General features: G+C 46.0%; 1 protein-coding gene across 1 annotated transcript in view; it reads left to right on the top strand.

Moving 5' to 3' along the window:
- The first annotated feature begins 738 nt into the window (after positions 1 to 738).
- Positions 739 to 26,388, top strand: part of LOC119974660 (ion channel TACAN-like) — a 46,494-nt gene continuing 20,844 nt past the window's right edge. The window contains exons 1-5 of the mRNA XM_038813737.1: positions 739 to 943; positions 12,911 to 13,029; positions 13,746 to 13,862; positions 15,465 to 15,524; positions 20,814 to 20,909. Coding sequence (XP_038669665.1) covers positions 881 to 943; positions 12,911 to 13,029; positions 13,746 to 13,862; positions 15,465 to 15,524; positions 20,814 to 20,909 — 455 coding nt within the window. The 5' untranslated portion in view covers positions 739 to 880. The remainder of the gene's footprint in view (positions 944 to 12,910; positions 13,030 to 13,745; positions 13,863 to 15,464; positions 15,525 to 20,813; positions 20,910 to 26,388) is intronic.

Genomic DNA, 26,388 nt, shown 5'->3' with positions numbered 1-26,388 from the left:
CAAAACCAGCTTCCTGCATTGTTTCACAAAGACAAGATATCAGAAGTGACGTCCTTTTGATCAAGTTAGCTATCCTAAATCCCATTTGATTACTTATTACTGCTATGTCATAAAAATACATGTTTAATGGTTAATAATGATTACTCAGTCCTATAATTCATCTCAATTCTTAAGAATGTAACTTATGTAAAACTACTCTAGTGACAACCTCGCTATTCAGTTTTAAAAGGTATCATCGCTGAACCGCCCCCATCAATAATAACAGAAAATGCTGGGTTAATTTAGCAGTTGCCTCTCTATAACAACAGAAAATGCTGGGTTAATTTAGCAGTTGCCCCTTTATAATAACAGAAAATGCGGGGTTAAGTCTGGGTTAATTCAATAGTTGCCTCTTCATAATAACAGAAAATGCTGGGATAATTCAGCAGTTGGCCCTTTACAATAACAGAAAATACTGGGTTAATTTAGCAGTTGCCCTTTTATAATAAAATATGGATTAATTTAACAGTTGCCCTTTTGCAATAACAGAAAATGATGGGTTAACTCAGCTGTTGCCTCTCTGTCTGGAGCAGCGCCTGGAAATCCCGCCCTCCCCTGAAATTGACACAATGAGGCCCGCAGCCGATTGGCCGGGCCGATGGCGATTGTTCTCTCCGCGCGCCTATTGGGTGGAACAGGAAAGAAGGCGGGGCTTGTGCCTGGCCCTCCTGCAGCACTGATTGGCTGCCACATCCCCACCCGGAAGCGTGCTTCCTTTTGTGTTGGTCTGTTGCAAGTAGCGCTGCTGTCAAATAAAGAACAGGCGCAACCGGATCCAGGGGCTGGCAGCTGGATCCCGGACAGCGGGGAGGTGGAGTAGGGGTGGGAAAGGAGGAGCAGCATGTCTTTCCAGGAATGTTGGGAGGAGTGGGAAGGCCTGGACAAAGATTATCAGCTCTTACAGGTAACATTAACCTTCCCCCACCCCCCAGAGTGGGACCCTCAGCTCGCCCTCCTCCACACCAGAGGTCTCACCCCTCGCCTGTCTCCCATTGGGTGCGTTGCTGGAGCCAGTCCCTGCGACCTGGTTGGCTGCCGTGCCTGTCAGTCAGACATTCTGCTGATTTGCCACCGAGTCCAAGAGCGAGGTTCTGAGCAAAGGGCCGAATTCCTGAGACTGCTTTGCAAAGTGCAACTTGTTTCCTCCTGTTGAGGATGGAATTCCTCCAATTAATCACTGCTTCCTGTTCCAAATGTACGACATACTAAATTTACTTCACCCAATCTGAACAATTGGTTTTAAAATGAACATTTGGAGGGGAGGGGGTGTAATCTCTGAACTCCTGATGTAGCCAGGAGTGCTGCAAAATCTCAGCCTCTTCCTGGATCCCGATTTCGTGTTTCATAACCGTGTATTCTTTTGACTTGAAAACTTTTAGAAGTTGCCGTCGTGTCGGCATGAATCTGAATTCAGACTTTGCTTTGTTTTGCGTGCCAGCATATTTCAGAAAGACTAAACTATTGGCCAGGCAGAGCTGAGTAATCCTGCTGCAAACTACATTGCAAATATTAGGCTTTAAACTGTTTGTAATACAGGTCAACGTTCGGATTTAGTGCAACTTGCCAATATGAAACATAAGAATCCCTACAGGTCAGAAGGAGGCCATTTGGTCCATTGAGTCTGCACTGACCCTCAGAAAGAGCACCCTACCTTGGCTCACGCCCCCCAACCTATCCCCACCTATAATTTTGGTCCCTTAAGCGACAATTTAGCATGGTCAATCCACCTAACCTGCACTTCTTTGGACTGAAATGGATTTGGATTTGTTTATTGCGTGTACCGAGGTACAGTGAAAAGTATTTTTCTGTGAGCAACAGATAAATGCAGAGTTGAAAGTTAACAAACTTCAAAGTTTACACTTGATTTTTATTCTCATACGGCCAATTACTTTGCATCGCAGTGATTGTTATGTAGGCAAATATAACTAGGTTTACAGCAAAACCTTTCACACAACAATCGGTGTTTTTTTTGGATTATTTGTTGACGACTAATCAATGGCAGGAAAGTGGAGGTCAACAGCTGGAACTGGTATCACAATTCAAATACTTGAGAAGCAAAATACATTAGAGCTGGAATGGTAAAGAATGCACTTCCAAAATGGAATGAGTGGAGATCTTAAGAAAGGAATAAACAATGCATCTTCTGGAGGCGACCTTGGAGTGCGTGGTCACACTTTTGGTGGCTCCCGCTGGTGGTGTTTTTTTCGGACCGTTTCCCCAGCTAACAGGTCGATGTGAGGTGGAATAACGGTGCAGGAGAGTGGGTGGAAGAAATTGACCCTCTGGTGGATGGAGCTGAGGGCCAGAAGCGGGCGGAAAAAGAGGGAATCAGTCGGTTAGAGCTGGTGCGGTGCCTGCAACGCATGTGGAGATGGTGGAGCGGCAGGGAGCAGCCCTGCTGGCTCAGTGGTCGACGGACCATCTGATCTTCTTGAACGAGAAGTTCACCCAGCAACGGAAGGGGAGTCTGGAGGACCTGGCCCGGGCGATGGATTCGATCAAGGCAGTGGTTGACCATGTGGAAACGAAGCTGGCGGCCCAGAGTCAGGCCATCCAGGAGATGGAGGAGGTGGCGGGGGAACATGAGGAGAAGTTCGCTTTGATGGCAGGGGAGATAGGGCTGATGCAGGACCAGCAGAGGTGGCTCCAGGAGAACGTTGAAGACCTGGAGAACCGGTCACGCAGGCAGAACATAAGTAGGACTGCCGGAGGGAGTGAAGGAGCCGATGCTGGCATGTACGTGGGGTGGATGCTGGAAAAGCTGCTCGGAGAAGGTGCATTTGCACGGCCTTTGGAGGTGGATTGAGCACACAGGACGCTAATGTTGAAGCCCCACAGGAATGAGCCATCGAGGGTGATGGTGGTGCTGTTGCAAGGAGTGAATTATGAGGTGGGCCAGGCAGACGAGGCACTTACCTAGGAGGGCAGTGAAATCTGAGTGTATCAAGACCTGTGTGCAGAGCTGACCAAGAGGAGAGCGAGCTTTAACAAGGTCAAGGCAGCCCCCTACAAGAAGGGGGTGATGTTTGGGCTATTGTATCCGGCACGTCTGTGGGTGACCTACGAAGACTGGGAATTGTACTTTGGATTGGCAGAGGAAGCGGTAGAATTTGTCAGACAATGGACTGGCAAGAGAAGGTGGACTTTGAAATTTGGTGAAGATGCTGTTATGATACTGCTGTTAACTTATGTTTGGGGCAATTTTTTTTTTCTTTTTCAGCTTCAGGTTTGCTCTTTGTCCTTTGTTAAAGGATGGAGGGTTGGTCTCTTAGTTCGAACTTGGGGAGGGGTTGTTTTTCATAGAATTCACAGTGCAAAGGAGGCAATTCGGTCCATCGAGTCTGTAACGGCACTTGGAAAGAGCACCCTAGCTAAGCCCATACCTCCACCCTAACCCCGTAACCCCACATAACCTCTAAGGGCAATTTAGCATGGCCAATCCCCTTAACCTGCACTTTGGACTCGGGGAGGAACCCGGAACACCCGGAGGAACCCACGCAAACACTGGGAGAACGTGCAGACTCCGCATAGACAGTGACCCAAGCTGCGAATCGAACCTGGGACCCTGGTGCTGTGAAGCAACTATGCTAACCACTATGCTATTAAGCTGCCCCATTTTTGCTTGTTTGCATTAATCTTCAAGCGGGGGGGTGAGGGATGGAATCAGTGGGGGGTAGGATGCTAGGCGCCATGGGCGGGTCTGCCAGGCTAGCTGGGTGGGCTAGTTCACGGAAGGGCAATGGGCAGCGGGGGGATGGGGGCATGGGTTGTTGGGGGATTTGGGGTGGGTGACAGGGATACAGCTTTTAAAATGGAAGGAGAAGAGGATCGATGATGATGGGTGTCCTAGGGCGTGCTGGGGGAGGGGGCATGGGCCGCAGGCTGGCTCAAGAGCAGCTAAGGTTGATCGGTAGGGTGCCCCCCCCCCCCCCCCCCCCCAAACCAGGCTGGTCACGTGGAACGTGCGAGGATTGAATGGGCCAGTCGAGGGCCCGTATTAACTGCGCCGGCACGGTACTCCACCAGTCCAGTGGTGGTGGCGGCCCTGAGAGTTTGGGGCCAGTGGAGGTGACATGTGGAGCAGTGGGAGCATCGGTCTGGGCTACAATCTGTGATGATCACCGGTTTGCCCCGGGGAGTATGGACGGGGGGGTTCCGGTTATGGCGGAGAGCAGGGATTGAGAGGATGGGGGATATGTTCATCGAGGGGAGCTTTCCGCGTATGAGGGGTTGGAGGAAAAGTTTGGGTTGGCGAGGGGAGACAAATTCGGGTATCTGCAGGTGCGGAGCTTCCTTAGTAAACAGGTGTCAACCTTCCCGCTCCTGCCGCTAAGGGGGATTCTGGACAAGGTAGTTTCCAGAGGGTGGGTAGGAGAAGGGAGCATCTCGGACATTTATAAGGAGCTTATGGGGTCGGAGGAGACGCAGACCGAGGAGCTGAAGTGTAAGTGGGAGGAGGGGCTGGGAGCTGAGATAGAGGATGGTCTATGGGCAGACACGTTGAGTAGAGTCAACACATGTGCCAGGCTCAGCCTGATACAATTTAAGGTTGTTCACCGGGCTCTCACGACAGTGGCCCGGATGAGCAGAATCTTTGGGGTGGAGGACAGTGCGCAAAATGTGCAGGAGGACCAGCGAACCATGTCCACGTGTTTTGGACATGCCCAAAGCTCCGGGGATTTTGGCAGGGGTTAGTGGACATTATGTTCATGGTGTTAAAAACAAGGGTGGTGCTGAGTCCAGAGGTGGCGATTTTCGGGGTGTCGGAAGACACGGGAATCCAGGAGGAGAAAGAGGCAGACGTTCTGGCCTTTGCTTCCCTTGTAGCCCGGAGACGGATGCTATTAGCATGGAGGGACTCAAAGCCCCCGAAGTCGGAGACCTGGCTATCGGATATGGCTAACTGTCTCTGTTTGGAGAAAATCAAGTTCGCCTTGAGAGGGTGACTGTTAGGGTTCGCCCGGAGGTGGCAACTGTTCGTCGACTTCATTGTGGGAAATTAATCGTCAGCAGATGGGGGGGGGGGGGGGGGGGGGGGGGGGGGGGGGGGGGTTTGGCGGGGGGGGAGTAGTTTAGATTAGAGTAGGTGGTCGATAAGGGTGGGACCGGTATGAGATGGTTTCATGTATATTGTTTATTTTGTTGTCGTCACTATACCAAAAATACCTCAACAAAATGTTTATTAAACAAACAAAAAGAGGGCCTGTGTGTTCGCACACTTAAAGCGATTGAAGGCGGATGTGGCCATGCTCCGAGAGACGCACCTGAAGGTGCGGGACTAGATAAAGCTGAGGAAGGAATGGGTTGGGCAAGTATTTCATTCGGGATTGGACATTAAAATGAAGGGCGTGGCGATTTTGGTCAATAAGTGGTCGGCATTCGAGGTGGGGAAAATAGTGGCTGACTCTGGGGAGGGTATGTAATGGTAAGAGGGAAACTGGAGGGGATGCCGGTGGTGTTGGTAAACATCCATGCCCCGAACTGGGATGATGTGGGATTTATGAGGCGGGTGCTGGGGAGGATCCCTCCCCGATCTGGACTCTCATTGGTTAATTATGGGGAGGGGGGGGGACCTCAATGCGGTCCTGGATCCGAGACTGGAAGACTGGATCGGTAGAGATCGGAGAGGGTGTCGGCAACAGCTGCGGAGCTCCGGGGGTTCATGGACCACATGGGGGGAGTGGTGAGGGGGGTATCCATGGAGATTTGGGAGACCGAGGGTGAAAGAATTTTCATTCTACTTCCATGTGCACAAGGTGTACTCCCGAGCAGACTTTTTTGTGTTTGATAAGACGTTGCTTGCAGGGGTGGGGAATATTGAGTATTCGACAATAGTGGTGTTGGCCCATACCCCACACAGGGTAGATTTATGAGCGAAGGGGGGGGCCTGCAATGCACAGCCCAGCGCCTGCAATGGAGGCTGGATGTGGGACTGTTAGCGGAGGAAGAGGTGTGTGAGTGGGTGAGGAAGGCCATCCGGCGGGGGGGGGGGGGGGGGGGGGGGGGGGGGATGATACGAGGGATGTGTCGGCAGGTACGGTTTGGGAGGCACTGAAGGCAGCTGTCGGGGGGGGGGGGGGGGGGGGAAGTTTATTTCAATTTGGGCATATGAGGGAAAAGGCAGAACGGGTGGAGATAGAAAGGTTAGTGGAAGAAATCCTGCAGGTGGACAGGAGATATGCAGAGACCCTGGAGGAAGGGCTGTTAAAGGAACGCAAATGGTGGTAGGACAGTTGAGGGGGATGAGAGGGGCGGTATATGAGTATGGAGAAAAAGCGAGCAGGATGTTAGCACACCAGTTGAGGAAGCAGGAGGCTATGAGAGAGATTGGGAAAGTGAAGGACACAGGTGAGAATACGGTCTTGGACCCGGTGGGGGTGAATGGGTGTTCAGGGAGTTTTATAGTAAATTATATAAGTTGGAACCCCCAGCAAGGGAAGAGGAGATGAGGTGGTTTCTGGGAGGGTTGAAGTTCTCGAAGGTGGATGAGGAGCTGGTGGAGGGCCTGGGGGCTCCTGGGACTCCCAAGTAGTAGAGGGGTTTGAGGCGATGCAATTGAGTAAGGCCCTGGGACTGGGCGGGTACCCGGTGGAATTATATAAGATGTTCTCGGGGGTTATTGCGACCACTATTGATAAAAGCCTTCAATGACCCAAAGGTGCTGGGAGCGCTAACCCGACATTGTCACAGGCATCGATCTCCCTCATTTTAAAGCGGGATAAGGACCTGGAAAACTGTGGGTCATACAGACCGATCTCTCTGTTCAATGTGGATGTCAAACTATTGCTGAAGATCCTGGCCAAAAAGATCGAAGACTACTTTCCCGGGGTAATAGGGGAGGACAAGACGGGGTTCATTATGCGGCACCTAGCAACCAAAATTAGGAGGTTGCTTAATGTAATTACAATGCCTCCAGAGGGGAGCAGAAAAGGCCTTTGATTGGGTGGAGTGGGAATACTTATGGGAGGTCCAGGGGCGTTTTGGATTTGGGCACAGATTTGTGGAGTGGGTCCGGTGGCGAGTGTGCGGACGAATCGGGTGAGATCAGATTACTTCAGGTTACACCAGGGGACAAGGCATGGATGTCCACTTTCCCCATTGCTGTTTGCCTTGGCTATAGAGATGTTGGCAGTGGCATTGAGCGCCTGGCAGGGGATAGTACGAGGGGGGTGGAGCACAGGGTCTCTCTTTACGCGGATGATCTCCTTCACATATCGGACCCGCTGGGGGGTATTGGAAGGATTATGAGGATATTAGAAGAATTTGGCTGGTTTTCGGGATACAAATTGAATATGGGTAAGAGTGACCCATTTTGATCCAGGTGAGGGGACAGGAGAAGAGTTTCGGGGAGACGCCATTTAAGATGATGGGAGGGAGCTTTCGGTATTTGGGTATCCAGGTGGCGCGGGAGTGGGAGCTGTTGCATAAACTGAATTTGGGTCGGTTGGTACAACAAATGAGTTCCGAATTACATTAATTATTATTGGCCGGCGAATATTGCGATGGTCAGGAAGTGGGTAGTGGAGGAAGGGTCTGTATGGGAGCACATTGCAGAATCTCACAAATAGCACTCAGATAAAGGAGCAGTTCATCTGTTTGGGCTGGGAGTGAAGGAAGAATGTTGGCTAGGACACAGCGAACTTTAGGGGGGGGGGAAACACTTATGAAATCTTTTATGCGAGTCCAAAGACTTTTTCAGAACATGTTTCCAATTATGGGGCAATTTTTAGCTTGGCCAATCCGCCTGCCCTGTACATCTTTGTGTTGTGGGGGTGGGACCTACGCAGACACGGGATCAAACCAGAGTCCTTGGTGCTGTGATGCAGCAGTGCTAACCACTGCACCACTGTGCTGCCCAAGAAGACCAAAGACAGCACCTCTGATGATAGCGCTGCACTGGTGAGTGGCAGCCGAGACCTTGCAAAAGTCTGGAATGTTGCTTGAAGCCACTGCCTTCTCTGACAGTGACTAAATTGGCAAGCTCACTCATGCCACAAGAATGGCTGGCATAGGAAATGGAAAATATATTCTGAAGTAGGACATAAGACAAGTTGATGGGGCAAAATTTCCCATGTAGCTGACCGTGCTTGACCCTGTGAAAATGTGCCAACATCCTCCACTCCACGCCTACTTTTTTCTTTTCTTCAAACATTTAAGCAGTAACCAGGCCAGTAAATTTGATCAGTGTAACAATCTCGGTGCTTTTACAGAGATGGAAAAAGCAGTTTTGGTAGCCAAGGAACATTAGGCAGGAAATTGATACCAGAGTCAAGCAGGATACAAAGATAGTTCATCCCGAATCTGTGTTGGCAGCCAGATGGAATCTAGGCTGGCGGCACAAGGGCCAGTTTGATACATTTTCAGCTGCAGGAGTTTGTGTCTCATTCACGCCTTTTGTGCATTTTCAATTTTACTGACTCGTGCCTACCCTTGCCCAAGTGAAACCAACCTGTGCAGAGCATTAATAATGAGCACCCTTTAAACTGGGGTACTGCACGTTGCTTAGGTAGAACATAGAACATACAGTGCAGAAGGAGGCCATTCGGCCCATTGAATCTGCACCAACCCACTTAAGCCCTCAATTGCATCCTATCCCCCGAACCCAATAACCCCATCAAACCTTTTTGGACACTTAAGGGCAATTTATCATGGCCAATCCACCTAACCTGCACATCTTTGGACTGTGGGAGGAAACTGGAGCACCCGGAGGAAACCCATGCAGACACAGGGAGAACGTGCAGACTCCATACATGCAGTGACCCAGCAGGGAATCGAACCTGGGACCCTGGCTCTGTGAAGCCACAATGCTAACCATTATGCTACCGTGCTGTCCAGAAGAAAGTCAAATCATAAGTGTAGGCTGAGGTTTGGTGATAGCTCTCTCGCCTCGGAGTCAGAAGGCTGAAGTTCTACTCTGAAGTGTAATATGGAGTGGCGTTTCAGAGCATTACTGACGGAGTGTGACACTGACAGATCATAGATGAGAGATATTAAACCAAAACTCCTCCTGCCTCTTGAGTGAATGCAGAAGATTCTGAGGCATTTCTGGTGTTCTGATCATATCTCAGAATTAACACAAAACCTATATGCACTGTTTCATACATACATACAAGAACATACATACATACATAGAACATAGAACAGTACAGCACAGAACAGGCCCTTCGGCCCTCAATGTTGTGCCGAGCCATGATCACCCTACTCAAACCCACGTATCCACCCTATACCCGTAACCCAACAACCCCCCCCTTAACCTTACTTTTATTAGGACACTATGGGCAATTTAGCATGGCCAATCCCCTTAACCCGCACATCTTTGGACTGTGGGAGGAAACCGGAGCACCCGGAGGAAACCCACTCACACGGGGAGGACGTGCAGACTCCACACAGACAGTGACCCAGCCGGGAATCGAACCTGGGACCCTGGAGCTGTGAAGCATTTATGCTAACCACCATGCTACCATGCTACAGTGCAGAAGGAGGCCATTCGGCCCATTGAGTCAATTTTACTGACTCGGGCCTACCCTTGCCCAAGTGAAACCAACCTGACCCACTTAAACCCTCACTTCCACCCTATCCCCGTAACCCAGTAACCCCTCTGAACCTTTTTGGTCACTAAGGGCAATTTATCATGGCCAATCCATCTACCCTGCATGTCTTTGGACTGTGGGAGGAAACCGGAGCACCCGGAGGAAACCCACGCAGACACGGGGAGAATGTGCAGACTCCGCACAGACAGTGTCCCAGCAGGGAATCGAACCTGGGACCCTGGCGCTGTGAAGCCACAGTGCTATCCACTTGTGCTACTGTGCTGCCCCATGGTATTGACTTTCATTGGCTGTAAGTGCTATGGGATGTCCTGAGGATTAGAAAGGCACTTATAAATCCTTCCGGTTGGGCACGTTACAGCTCTTGGGTCTCAACGTCGAGTTCAACAACTGTAGACTGTGACCTTTCACCTCCACCTTAACCCCTTTTTCAACAACTTTAGTCTGTGACCTTTCCCCGCCATCTTAAACTTATGTAAGTTTATGTAAAGATGAGATGTGATGGTTCAGTTAGGGCGCTTGAGAGTTACAAGTTAGCTAGGAAGGCTCTAAAGAGAGAGCTAAGAAGAGCCAAGCGAGGACATGAGAAGTCTTTGGCAGGTAGGATCAAGGCTAACCCTAAAGCTTTCTATAGGTATGTCAGGAATAAAAGATTGACTAAGATAAGAGTAGGGCCAGTCAAGGACAGTAGTGGGAAGTTGTGCGTGGGTCCGAGGAGATAGGAGAGGTGCTAAATGAGTATTTTTCGTCTGTATTCACACAGGAAAAAGACAAAGTTGTCGAGGAGAATACTGAGATACAGGCTACTAGATTAGAAGGGCTTGAGGTTCATAAGGAGGAGGTGTTAGCTATTCTGGAAAGTGTGACAATAGATAAATCCCCTGGGCCGGATGGGATTTATCCTAGGATTCTCTGGGAAGCTCGGGAGGAGATTGCTGAGCCTTTGGCTTTGATCTTTAAGTCATCTTTGTCTACAGGAATAGTGCCAGAAGGCTGGAGGATAGCAAATGTTGTCCCCTTGTTCAAGAAGGGGAGTAGAGATAACCCCGGTAACTATAGACCAGTGAGCCTTACTTCTGTTGTGGGAAAAGTCTTGGAAAGGTTTATAAGAGATAGGATGAATAATCATCTGGAAAGGAATAATTTGATTAGAGGTAGTCAACATGGTTTTGTGAAGGGTAGGTCATGCCTCACAAACCTCACTGAGTTCTTCGAGAAGGTGATCAAACAGGTGGATGAGGGTAAAGCAGTTGATGTGGTGTTTATGGATTTCAGTAAAGCGTTTGATAAGGTTCCCCATGGTAGGCTATTGCAGAAAATACAGAGGCATGGGATTCAGGGTGATTTAGCAGTTTGGATCAGAAATTGGCTAGCTGATAGAAGACAAAGGGTGGTGGTTGATGGGAAATGTTCTAACTGGTGTCCAGTTGCTATTGGTGTTTTGGGGCCACTGCTGTTTGCCATTTTTATAAATGACCTGGAGGAGGGCGTAGAAGGATGGGTGAGTAAATTTGCAGATGACACTAAAGTCGGTGGAGTTGTGGACAGTGCAGAAGGACGTTACAAGTTACAGAGGGACATAGATAAGCTGCAGAGCTGGGCTGACAGGTGGCAAATGGAGTTTAATGCAGAAAAGTGTGAGGTGATTCATTTTGGAAGGAATAACAGGAAGACAGAGTACTGGGCTAATGGTAACATTCTTGGTAGTGTGGACGAGCAGAGAGATCTCTGTGTCCATGTCCATAGATCCCTGAAAGTTGCCACCCAGGTTGAGAGGGTTGTAAAGAAGGCGTACGGTGTGTTAGCTTTTATTGGTAGAGGAATTGAGTTTCGGAGCCATGAGGTCATGTTGCAGTTGTATAAAACTCTGGTGCGGCCGCGTTTGGAGTATTGCGTGCAGTTCTGGTCGCCACATTATAGGAAGGATGTGGAAGCATTAGAAAGGGTACGGAGGAGATTTACAAGGATGTTGCCTGGTATGGAGGGAAGATCTTATGAGGAAAGGCTGAAGGACTTGAGGCTGTTTTCGTTAGAGAGAAGAAGGTTAAGAGGTGACTTAATTGAGGCATACAAGATGATCAGAGGATTAGATAGGGTGGACATTGAGAGCCTTTTTCCTCGGATGGTGATGTCTAGCACGAGGGGACATAGCTTTAAATTGAGGGGAAATAGATATAGGACAGATGTCAGAGGTACGTTCTTTAGTCAGAGAGTAGTAAGGGCGTGGAATGCCCTGCCTGCAACAGTAGTGGACTCACCAACACTAAACGCATTCAAATGGTCATTGGATAGGCATATGGACGATAAGGGAATAGTGTAGAGGGATTTTGGAGGGGTTTCACAGGGCGGCGCAACATCGAGGGCCGAAGGGCCTGTACTGCGCGGTAATGTTCTATGTTCTAAACTTTTTCATCAATTGTGAACTGTGACCTTTCACTTCCATCGTGATCCTTTCCCACCAACTTTAGACTGACCTTTCATCTCCACCTTAACCCCTTTTTCAACAACTTTATTCTGTGACCTTTCACCTCCATCTTAACCCCTGTTTTACCAACTTTAGACTGTAACCTTTCACTTCCAGTTGAACCCCTTTTTTTAACAAATATTACTCTTGAGTTGTATTTTTTCTTTTTTTTTTAAATTTAGAGTACCCAATTCATTTTTTTTCCAATTAAGGGGCAATTTAGCATGGCCAATCCACCTACCCTGCACATCTTTGGGTTGTGGGGGTGAAACCCACGCAAACATGGGGAGATTGTGCAAACTGCACACGGACAGTGACCCAGAGCCGGGATTGAACCTGGGACCTCGGCGCTGTGAGTGCTTCCCTAAGTTTTGTCTTTTCTTGCACCGAGGCATTGCAAACCCAAACAAAGCCGAGAGATATCGGATCTCTTGCTAACACTTGAGCAAAGCAAAATAACTCGCACTTGTACAGCACCTACAATGTGGTAAAACATCTCGAGGTGCTTCACAGGAGCCCTATCAAACACTGAGCCTCATAGAGATGTTAGGACAAGTGATCAAAATACTTGGGTCAAAAGCGTGGGTTTAAGGGAGCATCAAAGCAGGAAAGAGAAATGGGAGAAGTTTAAGGAGGCAATTTCTGGGCGAAGAACCTTCAGATGTTGATGGTCATCCCTGGTGGGGTGAAGGAGATTGTGAATTCGAGAGATCTTGGGACGTTGTAAACACTCAAGGGAGTTTGCCATTTTACAGCCTCTAATTGCTAATCTGCAGGATAAAGTTGAGTTGTTATGTGCCGTCTGAGATTCCAACTTGCATCAATATGTACACTTTTTTTGTCTGGTTTTCCTTCTCAGGAAACACACAAACATTACAAGCAACAGCTAGAAGAGGTAATCAAACTTCAAAATTCCTGCCTCAGTTCCATTGAACGACAGAAAAAGAAATACAAGGAACTCTCCAAAGGTCTTGAACGGTAAATATTATTTCCTGTAATGTGAATGTCGCTACAGTCCCAGAGGACTATAGTTCTTGTCCTTCTAGCTGATAGTGGTCACGGGTTTGGAAGTGCTGTCCACAGAGTGTGGTGAGTTGCTAAAGTGCATCATGTAGATTGGTGCGCACTGCTGCCAATGTGCACCTCGGGTGGAGGGAGTGAAAGTTTAAGATGGTGGATGGGCCGATCAAGCGGGCTGCTTCGTCCTGGTTGGTGTCAAGCTTCTTGAGTGTTATTGGAGCCGCACACATCCAGGCAACTGGAGAATATTCCATCGCACTCCTGACTTGTATCTTGTAGATGGTGGGACAGGCTTTGGAGAGTATGGAGGTGAATTAGTCGATGCAGAATTTCAAGCCTCTCACCTGCTCTTGCAGCCACAATGTTTATGTGGCTGGTTCAGTGCTTGGTAAGTGGTGAACCCCAGGTATTGATGGTTATGTCCATTTGAGAGGGCAGACTACCATTATTTAACATTTTAACCAAAAGACTCTGACAGTGCAGCACTCTCTCAGTACTGTATTGAAGTGTTGGTCTGGATTGTTTACGCAAGTACAGGAAGGTGCTTGTACGTTTTGGCTGAGAGATGATAGTGCCACCAACTGAGCAAAACTGACACATCACCATGAAAGTTTTAGCTGGGAATGGGCACTGTTCATAATGTTAACTCTTGGATCTGATTCCTATCCTCCTAGCTGTCAGTTGCCAGAGACTGAAGAGCAGGTGAGAGACACTGGTTTCATCCAGGAACTGATGAAGGAAAGACAAAACATCTTCTTTGAAATGGAAGCCTTCCTGCCAAAAAAAAACGGGTAAGTAAGCACTGTGAGCGACCCTATCTGCTTAACCCTTTGAGTGCCATGGACGAGTTTACTCAACCAGACCATTCATAGGCGTTCACAGCACAGAATGAGGCCATTCGGCATATCCTGTCAATGCCAGTCAACAAATATCTGGCTACACTAATCCAATTTTCCAGCACTTGGCCCATAGCCCTGGAGGTTCCATGGCAGCACAAGTGAACATCTGAATACTTGTTAAATGTTACGAGAGTATCTGACTCAACCACCCTTTCCGGCAGTAAGTTCCAGATTCTCACTACTCTCTGGGTGAAAAAGTTTCTCCTGCACTCCCTTCTCATCCCCATATCCCCTGCCTTCTACCTCTCACCTTAAATCTGCGCCACCTGGTTATTGACCCTTTTACTATTGGAAAAAATGTCTTCCTATCTATGCCCTCATAATCTTGTACATCTCTATTAGGTCCCCTCTCAACCTTCGCGGCTCCAGCCTACCCAAGCATTTCCTATCGCTCAGACTCTCCAGTCCAGGTAGCATTCTGGTAAATCCCCTCTGCACTTTGTCCAGTGTGATCGCATCCTTCCTATAATGTGGTGACCAGAACTGCACACAGTACTCCAGTTGTGGCCTAACCAGTGTTTCATACAGTTTCAGAATGACCTCCCTGTTCTTGTATTCCGTGCTTCAGCTAATAAAGCCAAGTATCCCATATGCCTTCGTAACCGCCTTATCTGCCTATCCTGTCGCCATCAGGGATCTGTGGATATGCACTTCAAGGTTCCTCTGTTCTTCAGTGTTTTCCAGAATTTCACCATTCATGGCATGATCCTTTGCCTTGTTAGCCCTCCCCAAATGCATGATGCACTATTGGAATCAACAATCAGTTTCCTTAAAACAAGAAGAAGTCTTACAACACCAGGTTAAAGTCCAACAGATTTATTTGGAATCACGAGCTGATTGGAATGGCTCCTTCGTGATGAAGGAGCAGCGCTCTGAAACCTCGTTATTCCAAATAAACCTGTTGGACTTTAACCTGGTGTTGCAAGACTTCTTACTGTGCCCACCCCAGACCAACGTCGGCATCTCCAGCTCATCACAGGAAGACTGACTTGGTAAGATCATCTTTGCTGTTCACAGATTGGCCAGGGGTGTGCCTATTCATGCACATGTTCAGAGTCGAGACTTTGGATAGGTGAGAATGCTTTTCCCTCAAGCAAGCTATCAGCCAGTAGAAACAATATTGGAGATTTGCACTATATCCATTTAGGAGGAAAAATAATGGAAGTTGCTGCTTGTGACCAGCGAAGTCAGCAAGCTGGATGACATTTCCAAGTGTGTTATACATGCAGTGATTTCAGAGCAGAGTTTAATTTTTCCTTGCATTTTAACAATCAGAGGTACTACCCTTAATCAGTCCCCTGCTGGATAGTTGGCAGGTTGCGTTGAAGATTTCCTAGATTAACAGCTGCTCTCGGCTTCCATGTGTTATTGGCGTACATCTCACAAATATTTCATCCACACGTGCATGATTGGTTTGAAAGCTTATGTAACTGACTTGTCCACTGCATTTCTGCTCTGGCTTCTGGAAACACTGATTTTCTTCTTCTATTGCAGTTTGTACTTAAGTCTGGTTCTGGGAAATGTCAATGTGACTCTGCTCAGCAAACAGGCCAAGTAAGTATTCCCTGGCTCCGGACATGGCCTCAACTCAACAGTTTCTTCTCTTGAAGTTTTAGGTTGTTTGAACTTAAATTTTAATTGTGGTCATTTGAGACTTTGAGCATATAAGCAACAGGGGATAGTTTGGTGAAGTAACTCAGGAAATTTTTAATAAGTTGCATATTAATACTTATCTAAAACAGGACAGGACTAGCATCCGCTGGCTCTTGCATTCTGGTTCAGCCTTCGGCACAGGTTGACACTTGATCTTTGTTGTCCCCCAGTCACTTCTGCTTCCCTGCAGACAGCAGGAACGTGCTGTGCAATTTGTTCAGTGCAAGCTACTGATTATTAACTAATTTCAAGCCCACAGCGGGATCAATGGTGTCATTGCATTCTGATTGACATAAATGAGGCAAAGCTCTTTCCTAATTAGCTTAAGAAGTGCGTGATCAATCTGTGATTGGTCTAGATGGTACATATTCAGATTGGTTTGTCAAGGGTGATAGCCATCTATTGATTTCCTATTGTCCCCTGACTGGCCCTTTAAGGTGTCAATTATTTGTGAGACTTATAAGACGTAGGAGCAGAGGTAGGCCATTCGGCCCATCGAGTCTGCCTGCCATTCAATAAGACTGACACTGATCTGATATGATACTCCTCAACTCCACTTTCCCACCTTGTCCTCGTAACCCTTCATTCCCTTCCTGGTGAAAAATCTGTCTATTTCAACCATAAACCTACATATCCCAGTCTCTACAACCCTTTGCAGTAAAGAATTCCACAGATTCAGTACCCTCCTGAGAGAAGAAATTTCTCCTCATCTCTGTCTGAAATGGACAAAGCCTCACTCTTGAGATTATACTCTCCGGTCCTAGACTCTCCCACAAAGGGAAACAACCTCAGCATCTGCCCTGTCAAGCTCTCGGAGAATCTTGCATGTCTCAATAAGTTCATCTCCATTCTTCTAAACTCCAATGAATCCAGGCCGCTCCTCGTAAGAAAATCTCTCCATACCTGGGATCAACCAAATGATTGGACTGCCTCCAATGCCAGTATAGCATGCCTTAGATAAGGGATCCAAACTGTTCACAGCATTCCAGGTGTGATCTAATTCATGCCTTGTTTCCCTTTGAAATAAAGGCCAACATTCCATTTGCCTTCCCAATTACCTGCTTTGTTGCATGTTAGCTTTTTGTGATTTATGCAGGAGGAACTGCAAATAACCATGTTGCAGGTTTGTACAGTCTTTCTCCATTTAAGAAATATTCGATTCCTTAATTTTTCCCACCAAAGTGTATAACTTCACATTTTCCTACAGTATATTCTATCGGCCAAGCTTTTGCCCACTCTCTGTTTTTTAAAATTTAGAGTACCCAATTTTTGTTTTCAATTAAGGGGCAATTTAGCATGGCCAATTCACCTACACTGCACATCTTTGTGGGTTGTGGGAGGTGAGACCCTTCACAGACACTGGGAGAATGTGTAAACTCTATATGGACAGTGAGCTGGGGCCGCGATCGAACCCGGATCCTCGGTGCTATGAGGCATCAGTGCTAACCACTGCACCACTATGCTGCCCTGCCCACTCACTTAACCTGTCCACATCCCTCTGTAGACTCTGTGTCATCTTCACCACATACCTTCCCATCGATTTTTGTGTTCGCCGCCAACTTGGCAATAGTAGATTCCCTTCCCTTGTCCAAGTGATTAATATAAATAATTGTGGTTCCAGCACTGATCCTTGTGCCACGCCACGAGTTACAGGTTGCCATTCTGAAAATGCTCCTCTTATCCCAATCCTCTCTTAGTTAGCCAATCCTCTGTCCATGCTAATATACTACCCCCAATACCATGGACTCTTATTTTATTAAGTAGTGTTATTGAAAGCTGTTTGGAAATCCAAGTGTATTGCATTGACTGGTTTCCCCTTTACCTATCCTGCTTGTTACCACCTCAAAGAATTCTACCACATTTGTCAATCATGATTTCTCTTTCATGAAGTTATGCTGACTCTGCTTGATTTATATTTTGTATTTCTAAATGCTCTGCTATTACAGCCTTTATTTTTGTTTATAAATATAGAGTACCCAATTATTTTTTCCACGGTTATTTTTTTTCCTCATTTTTAATGCTTTCCTTAATTTCTTTAGTTAACAACGGATAGTGGCTCCTCCCTTTAGAATTTGTCTTTATTGCAGGAATATACTCATTCTGAGTATTCTGAAATATCCCCTGAAATGTCTGTCACTGTTTCTCCAGTGATCTATCCCCTAGCCAGTAACCCAGTTCACTACACCTAGTGCAGCTTTCATGCCTGCATTATTGCCCCTTCATAGGTTTAAGATACTAGTCTGAGACCCACTCTTCTCCCTTTCAAACTGGATTTAAAATTCAATCATATTATGATCACTGATACCTGGGAGTACCTTAAGGGGTCATTAAATTGTCCTATTACACGACATAATACTAAGTCTAAAATAACCTGCTCTCTGGTTGATTCCAGAAGCTATTGCTGGAAGAAACAATCACAAAGCATTCTAAAAATATCTCACCCAGGCTACTATTGCCAATCTGACTTTTCCTGTTTATATGTAGATTAAAGACACCAGTGATTATTCATGCTCATTTAACACAAGCATGCATTATTTCTTCTTATATACTTTCCTCTGCATTGTGGCTACTGGTCGGGGGCCTGTAGATCACTCCCACTAGTGACTTATTCCACCTCATCTCCACCTAAACCGATATTACATCCTGATCGCCTGAAACTAGTTAATTTCTCTTTTTTTTATAAATTTAGATTACCCAATTCATTTTGTCTAATTAAGGGGCAATTTAGCATGGCCAATCCACCTACCCTGCGCATCTTTGGGTTGGGGGGGTGGGGGCGCGAAGCCCACGCAAACACTAGGAGAATGTGCAAACTACACACGGACAGTGACCCAGAGCCGGGATCGAACCTGGGACCTCGGCGCCGAGAGACAGCAGTGATAACCACTGTGCTACCCTATTACATCCTTTATGATGGGCTCTAACATTTTTCAAAGACAGATGTTAGGCTAACTGACCTATCATTGCCTGTTTTTTCTCTAATCCTCTGGGACTTTTCCAAAATTCAAGGATTCTTAAAAGATTGCCACCAGTGCATCCATTATCTCTTCGCTACTTCCTTTAATATCCCAGGTTCCTTATAAGATTGCCACCAGTGCATCCATTATCTCTTCGCTACTTCCTTTAATATCCCAGGTTCCAACCCATCAAGTCCAGGGGACTTATTGGCTTTAGCCCCATTAATTTCCCTAATACCTTTTCTCTAATGATAGTTATTGTATTTATTTCCTCCCCCATTTTTACCCTGATTATTTAGTATTTTTGGAATATTATTAGTATCTTCTGCCATGAAGACTGACACAATGTATTTATTTAATTCCTCTGCTATTTCCTGGTTCCTCATTATTATTTCCTCAATCTTATTCTCTATGTTCACTTTGGCCTCTCTCTTCCCTTTCTGTCCATTTCTATATTACTTGCTAGTTTACCCTTCTCCCTCTATTATTTCATGGTCATCTTTTGTTGGCTTTTAAAATGTTCCTAATCCTCTGTCGTACTACTAATATTTCCCACATTGTATGTTTTCTCTTTCAGTTTAAAACTATTCTTAACTTCCAGGATTAATGATGGTTGATTTATCCCTTCCAAGAATCCTTCTTCCTCACTTAGTTACATCTTTGTTGTGAATCATGAACCGTTTTCATAAATGTCCACCGTTGCTCATCAACTATCTTCTGCTAAACTCAATTCCCAGTCCACTCTAGCCAACTTTTCCCTCACTCCTTTGTAATTACCCTGATTTAAATTTAGCACGGTCGTTTCTGACCCAAGTTTCTTACTCTCAAACTGAATGCTAAATTCTAGCATGTTATGGTCACTGATTCCTAGGGGTTCTTTTACTCAGAGATTGTTTATTAAACCTGCCTTATTACACATTACCAGATCCAAAATAGCCTGATCCCTGGTTAGATCTCCAACATTGTTGTAGGAAACTGTCCTGAATACACTCTACTTATTCTTCCTCGAGGCTACCTCTACCAATTTGATTTTCCCAATCCACATGGAAATTGAAGTCATCCCTTTTCTACATGCCCTCATTATCTCCTGATTTATTCTCTGTCCTACAGATAGCTACTGTTAGGGGATTATAGACTACTCCCAGTATCTTCTTCCCCTTGTTATTTTTTACCTCCAACCATGTGGATTCTCCATCTTCGGATCCAAGATCATTGTTTGCTATTGTACTTGTTCCATTTTGTACTAATAAAGCCACCCCACCACTCTTTCTTTTCTACCTGTTCTTGCAGAAAGCCACACACACCTGAATGTTTTGTACCTGACTTTGATCTCCTTGTAACCTCGTTTCTGAAATGGTTGTAAGATCATACCCATTAACATCAAAAAGAAAAGAATTGGGTACTTAATTTTTTTAAAAATACAGAATAACTTTACAAAACTTGCATTGTTACAGAAATTACACAAAACTTGTATAAAATACATGCAAAGCTTGAAAATAATCAGTGTGCTAAATATAATACACAACATTCAATTAACATATTGAAATTTAAAAAATACTATAAAGTTAGAAAAGCTAATTGCAGAACTTAATTCTAAGCTTACAAAATTAAAATGAAAAATGAAATGAAATGAAAATCGCTTATTGTCACGAGTAGGCTTCAATGAAGTTACTGTGAAAAGCCCCTAGTCGCCACATTCCGGCGCCTGTCCGGGGAGGCTGGTACGGGAATCGAACCGTGCTGCTGGCCTGCTTGGTCTGCTTTAGCCGAGTGAGCTAAACCAGCCCCTGGTAAAATCAAAGATGCTTACATACTGTAAAAGAAAGTGATTCTTTTAAACATCAGAAGTTAAACTGCATTAAATTAAGGCACAAGGCAGAAAGTTTCAACACTTACTTTTAGTTGCAAAATAGGTCTTTGAATTTGGAGAGCGCAGCTGATAATTGCTAGGGAGGGTGAATAGTTCCACATCAGTAATTGTTCAATCTTGGTGTGCTGTGTCACTGGCTTAATAGCCATATGTTTTTCCTGTTTGAATGTAATGCTAAGACCAAGTAATATGATGAGCTAGTGTCCCAGAATTCAGCATTAAACCATATTGGATTGACGTACTTTGATTATTTGACTAATGCCAAAGCTGAACTCAAACAAATTGTAAATAATTATCATAATTAAGCTTTCCTACTTCCCTGAAATCTTAAATGAGACCATCTTCATTTTTTCCCCCCTGCAGGTTTGCCTACAAGGATGAGTATGAGAAGTTCAAACTATGTCTCACCATCATCCTCCTTCTCATCTCCTTCACCTGCAGATTCTTGCTAAACTCCAGGTGAGATGTCGGTTGAAGAATTCAGAGTAATGGCGCTATTGGGAGGTTCCCCCTTCTCACTACCTCTCCCACTCACCCCCGCGCCCCCATGATGTCTCAGCAGATAACAGATATTCTCCATTCAGCACATGAGGCACAACAGGATCCCTAAAGTGAGAGCAGTCGGGATTGTATCTGATCTACCATATAGATACCAGTCTAATACCATTGCATGCTCAGCGTCATGTTTGTGTTTTTCAGTAGATTTTTGAAAACTAGCTGCAGGTACCTTTTTTACATCTCTCCAAATTTGAAATAGTTTTGTAGAAGCCTGCTGCTTTTGCAGGTTGCAAGTCCCATAGGTGTTAGCCATGAGGGTTGTAGGTTCTAGTCCTGCTCCAGAGACTTGAGCATGGAACCCAAGTTCATACTCCAGTGCGGTACTGAGGGGGTGCCGCACCGTCGGAGGTGCAATCTTTTAGAGGAGGTGTTAAACCAAGGCCAGGTCTGTCCCAACAGGTGGACAGAAACGGTCCCACTGTACTATTTTGAAGCAGGACGGAGGAATTGTTTCCAGTTACCTGAACATTGTTTATCCCTGAACCAACATCACTGGCTATTGTCACATTGTGGGATGTTGTTGTCTGCAAATTGGCTGCCTCATTTCTGACTTTACAGCAGCACATTAGCTGTCAGTAAAATGCGTTGTCACATCCTGGTGTCATGAAAGGTGCTATAGTGTGGTGTTGTAGTGCTTTAAGAGGCGGTTTCCCGAAAGGGTCATGTGACCCACTGGCCCAATGGGGAGCGCAGTTGGAAACTCACTCGGACTTGTTCTAGAAGTCGGAGTTTTGGGCCTTTATTTTCTTGCTCTGTAATGTGCACAGTTGTTCTGATAAACCGTTGTTAGTTCACGGACTGGAGCTTGAGCCTTGCCTCGCAATAATACATAAAGAAAAATATGTTTTTCGTCTTCTTTCCGAATGGGTTACCAGTTACTTAGGTTTGATTGGGTGGCTGGAAATGATTTACAGGCTGGAATCTGTTTGAACCATAGAATTCCTACAGTGCAAGGGCAGCATGGAGGCGCAGTGGTTAGCAGGTTCGTTCCCAGTCCCGGTCACTGTCCGTGTGGAGTTTGCACATTCTCCTCATGTCTGCGTGGGTTTCACCCCCACAAGCCAAAAGATGTGCAGGTTAGGTGGATTGGCCACGCGAAGGTGCCCCTTAATTGGAAAAAAAAGTAATAATTGGGTCCTCTAAATTTATTTTTAAAAAAGAATTCCAACAATGCGGAAGGAGGCCATTTGGCCCATCGAGTCTGCACCAGCCCTCTGAAAGAGCACCCTACCCAGCCCCACTCCCCGCTCTATCCCCATAACAACACATCCTTTTGGATACTAAGGGGCAATGTTAGCATGGCAAATCTACCTAACCCGCACATCTTTGGACTGTGGGAGGAAACCAGAGCATCCAGAGGAAACCCATGCTGACATGGGGAGAACGTGCACATTCCACACTGACAGTCACCCAAGGACGGAATTGAACCCAGGTCCCTGGCCTTATGAGGCAGCCTTCTAGCCACTTGCCACCATGCTGCCCCAAGGGCAGCCTTATCCTCAACCTCACCTAACCTGCACATCTTTGTACACTGAGGGACAATTTATCACTGCCGATCCACCAAACCTGCATATATTTGGACACTTGGGTACAATTTAGCAAGATCAGGCCACCTAACCTTCACATTTTTTGGAATAATTTGCTTATTGAGTATCTCACTCAAAAGCCATTTGAGTCAGAAGGTGCTGAGAAATTTAAAAAAAATCAGAAACATGAATTAATGTTTCGAGTCCAATATGACTTTCCTTTAGAACTGAGGAAGAGTCATACGTACTCGAACTCTTAACTCTGTTTCTCACTCCACAAATGCTGCCGACCCTGATGAGTTTATCCAGCACTTTGCATTTTCATTTCAGATTCCTAGCATTTTTCTTTCGCATTTTGGGCAAGGGATCAAATGCGGTATCTCCAAAAGTAGAGACAAGGGAAGAGAAGAAAATAGTAAAAGGGGAAATGAGGGTCAGAGAATGACAGGAAGGAAGAAAGAATGAATGTACAAAGAATCAAGACTAGATGTTACAAAAATTGAAAGAAGATTAAACTAAAGACTCGGTATTTAAATGGGTGTAGCATTAATAACAAAGTGAATGAACTGATGGTGCGTATTGATGTAAATAAATATGATCTGTTAGCCATTGCAGAGACGTGGCTGCAGGAAGATGAGGATTGCATCCTGAATATTGAGGGGTAGATGACATTGAAGAAGAACAGGAAGCTCGGTGACAGTGGAGGGGAAGCACTGTTAATCAAGGATGGCATTGGTGCAATAGTCAGAAATGACCTTGGTTCAGGGGCAGCATGGCGACGCAGTGGTTAGCATTGCTGCCTCGGGGCACAGAGGTCCCAGGTTCGATCTTGGCTCTGGGTCGCTGTCCGTGTGGAGTTTGCACATTCTCCTCGTGTTTGTGTGGGTTTTGCCCCCACAACCCAAAGATGTGCAGGTTAGGTGGATTGGCCACGCTAAGGTGCCCCTTAATTGGACAAAATGAATTGGGTACTCCAAATTCTCCAAAATACAAGAAACATTCTGGTAATAACTGTAAACCGGGAGTTGGAGGCGAGAGAGGAACCTGGTGAAATTACTATCACTAAGGAAGTAGTACTGAGGGGCAGCACGATAGCGCAGTGGGTTAGCACTGCGGCCTCATGGCGCCGAGGTCCCAGGTTCGATCCCGGCTCTGGGTCACTGTCTGCGTAGAGTTTGCACGTTCTCCCCGTGTTTGCGTGGGTTTCACCCCGATAACCCACAGATGTGCAGGCTAGGTGAATTGGCCACGATAAATTGCCCCTTAATTGGAAAAAATTAAATGGGTACTAAAAAAGGAAGTAGTACAGAGAAAACTGATGGGGCTGCGGGCTGACAAGTCTCTGGGTTCTGATGGACGTCATCCTAGGGTCTTAAAGGAGCTGGCTAATGAGATAGTAGATGTGCTGGTGTTAATTTTCTAAAATTTGCTAGTTTCTGGAAAGATTCCATCAGACTGGAAAGGAGCAAATATTCAAGAAGGGAGGGGGGCAGAAAACGGAAACAAATGCCAGCTAGCTTGACATCTGTCTTGGGGAACGTGTTGGAATCCATCATTAAAAGACTGGGTACTTGGAAAAACCTCATTGGGAAGTGTTGTTATGGTTTCATGAAAAGGAAATTGTGTATAACCAATTTACTTCAGTTCTTTGAAGGAGCGGGCAGCATGGTGGCGCAGTGGGTTAGCCCTGTTGCCTCACGGCGCCGAGGTCCCAGGTTCAATCCCGGCTCTGGGTCACTGTCCGTGTGGAGTTTGCACATTCTCCCCGTGTTTGCGTGGGTTTGGCCCCCACAACCCAAAGATGTGCAAGTAGGTGGATTGGCCAGGCTAAATTGCCCCTTAATTGGAAAAAATGAATTGGGCACTCTAAATTTATAAAAAAAAAAAAAAAGTTCTTTGAAGGAGTAACATGTGTTGTGGATAAAGTGAAGCCTGTAGACATGCTGTACTTGGATTTCCAGAAGGCATTTAATAAGATGCCACATCAAAGGTTATTGCGGAAAATAAAAGCTCAGTGTAAGGGATAACATATTAACATGAATAGAAGATTGCTGGCTGGCAGAAGACCGAGAGTATGCATAAATTATCTGATTGGCAGGATGTGACCAGTGGAGTCCCGTAGGGGTCTGTGTTGGCCCTCAACATTTTACAGTTTACTTGGTTGACTTAGATGAAGGCATGGTAACTAAATTTGCAGACAACTCAAAGATAGGTAGGAAAGTATGTTGTGAAGAAGACGTAAGGAGATTGCAGACGGATATTGATAGGTTGATTGAGTGGGCAAAAGTCTGGCAGATGGCATATAATGTGGGAAAGTGTGAAGCTGTTCACTTTGGCAGGAAGAATTAAAAAAGAGTGTTAATAAAATGGAGAACGACTGCAGAATGCTGAGGTGCAGAGGAATTGAAATGCAGGAGTCATAAAAAGTTAGTGTACAGGTGCAGTGATAAAGAAGGTTAATGGAATGCTATTCTTTATTACGAGAAGATGTTAATGCTTCAGTTATACAGTGTACTTGTGCAACAGCAGCTCAAATACTGTGTGTAATTTGGGCTCTATGTGCGGAACGATGTAAATGCACTGGAGGCAGTGGTTCAGAGGAAATTTACTAATTGATATCTGGAATGAGCGGGCTGTCTTGAGGAAAGATTGGGCAGACTGGGCTTGTTTCCACTGGAGTTTAGAAGAGTGACTGGTGACTTTGGTTGAAGTTTATAAAATCCTAAACAAAGTGGCCATGGAAAGAACGTTCCCTCTTGTCAGTGAGTCCAAAACTAGGGGGCACTGTTTTAAAATTAGGTGTTGTCCCTATAGGGCGGAGATAAGGAGAAATCGTTTCTCAGAGGGTTGTGGGACTTTGGAACATCCTGCCTGAGAAGGCGGTGGAAGCTGGGGTTATTAAATATTCTTTAAGGTACATAAATTCTTGTTGGGCAAGGGGAAAGGTGGGAATCGATCGGCCATCATCTTATTGAATGGTGGAGTAGTCTCGAAGGGCCGAATAGCCTACTTCTATTTCATATGTTCGTATCATAGAATTTACAGTACAGAAGGAGGCCACTCGGCCCATCGAGTCTGCATCGGCTCTTGGAAAGAGCACCCTACCCGAGGTCAACACCTCCACCCTATCCCCATAACCCAGTAACTCCACCCAACACTAAGGGAAATTTTGGACACTCAGGGCAATTTATCATGGCCAATCCACCTAACCTGCACATCTTTGGACTGTGGGAGGAAACCTGGGACCCTGGAGCTGTGAAGCAATTGTGCTATCCACAATGCGACCGTGCTGTCCTTTGGCAGAGTGACTGGTGAAAATGGTTAAGTCCGATCCTACACTCAGACAGGCACAGAGAAAATATGGGAACAGAATGGCGGTTAACATGAAAGGTAACCCAAAATATCCTTTATCCTCATGTCAATAGTGAACACTTAGTTAATAGGCAGGATGGGACTAAGAGGGACAAAGAGGTTAATATAAGAGGCACAGGGAAGGTCTAGAATAATTAATGATTACTTTATATCTGTGTTTACCAAGGAAGAGGATGCTGACAAAATATCAGTGGAAGTGGAGTTGTTAGAGGTAATAGATGGATTGAAAATTGATAGGATATACTGGAAAAGCAGGCTATGCTTAGAGTGGATAAGTCGCCTGGTCCGGATGGTTTGCCTCCTAGGTTGCTAATGATCGTGGGATTGTAGATAGTGGACGGGAATTCCATAATATTCTAATCTTCCCTAGATACAGGGAATGAGCTTGAGAATTGGAAAGCGGCAATTGACACCCTTGTTAAGGAAACGTTCCTCGCAACTACAGGCCAGTCCGTTTAACGTCAATGAAGGGTAAGGTTTTC

This window comes from Scyliorhinus canicula, chromosome 12, assembly GCF_902713615.1.
Source record: "Scyliorhinus canicula chromosome 12, sScyCan1.1, whole genome shotgun sequence".
NCBI lineage: Eukaryota > Metazoa > Chordata > Chondrichthyes > Carcharhiniformes > Scyliorhinidae > Scyliorhinus > Scyliorhinus canicula.
The sequence above is the reverse complement of the archived record's forward strand: the minus strand, read 5'-3'. Positions and strand labels throughout refer to the sequence as shown.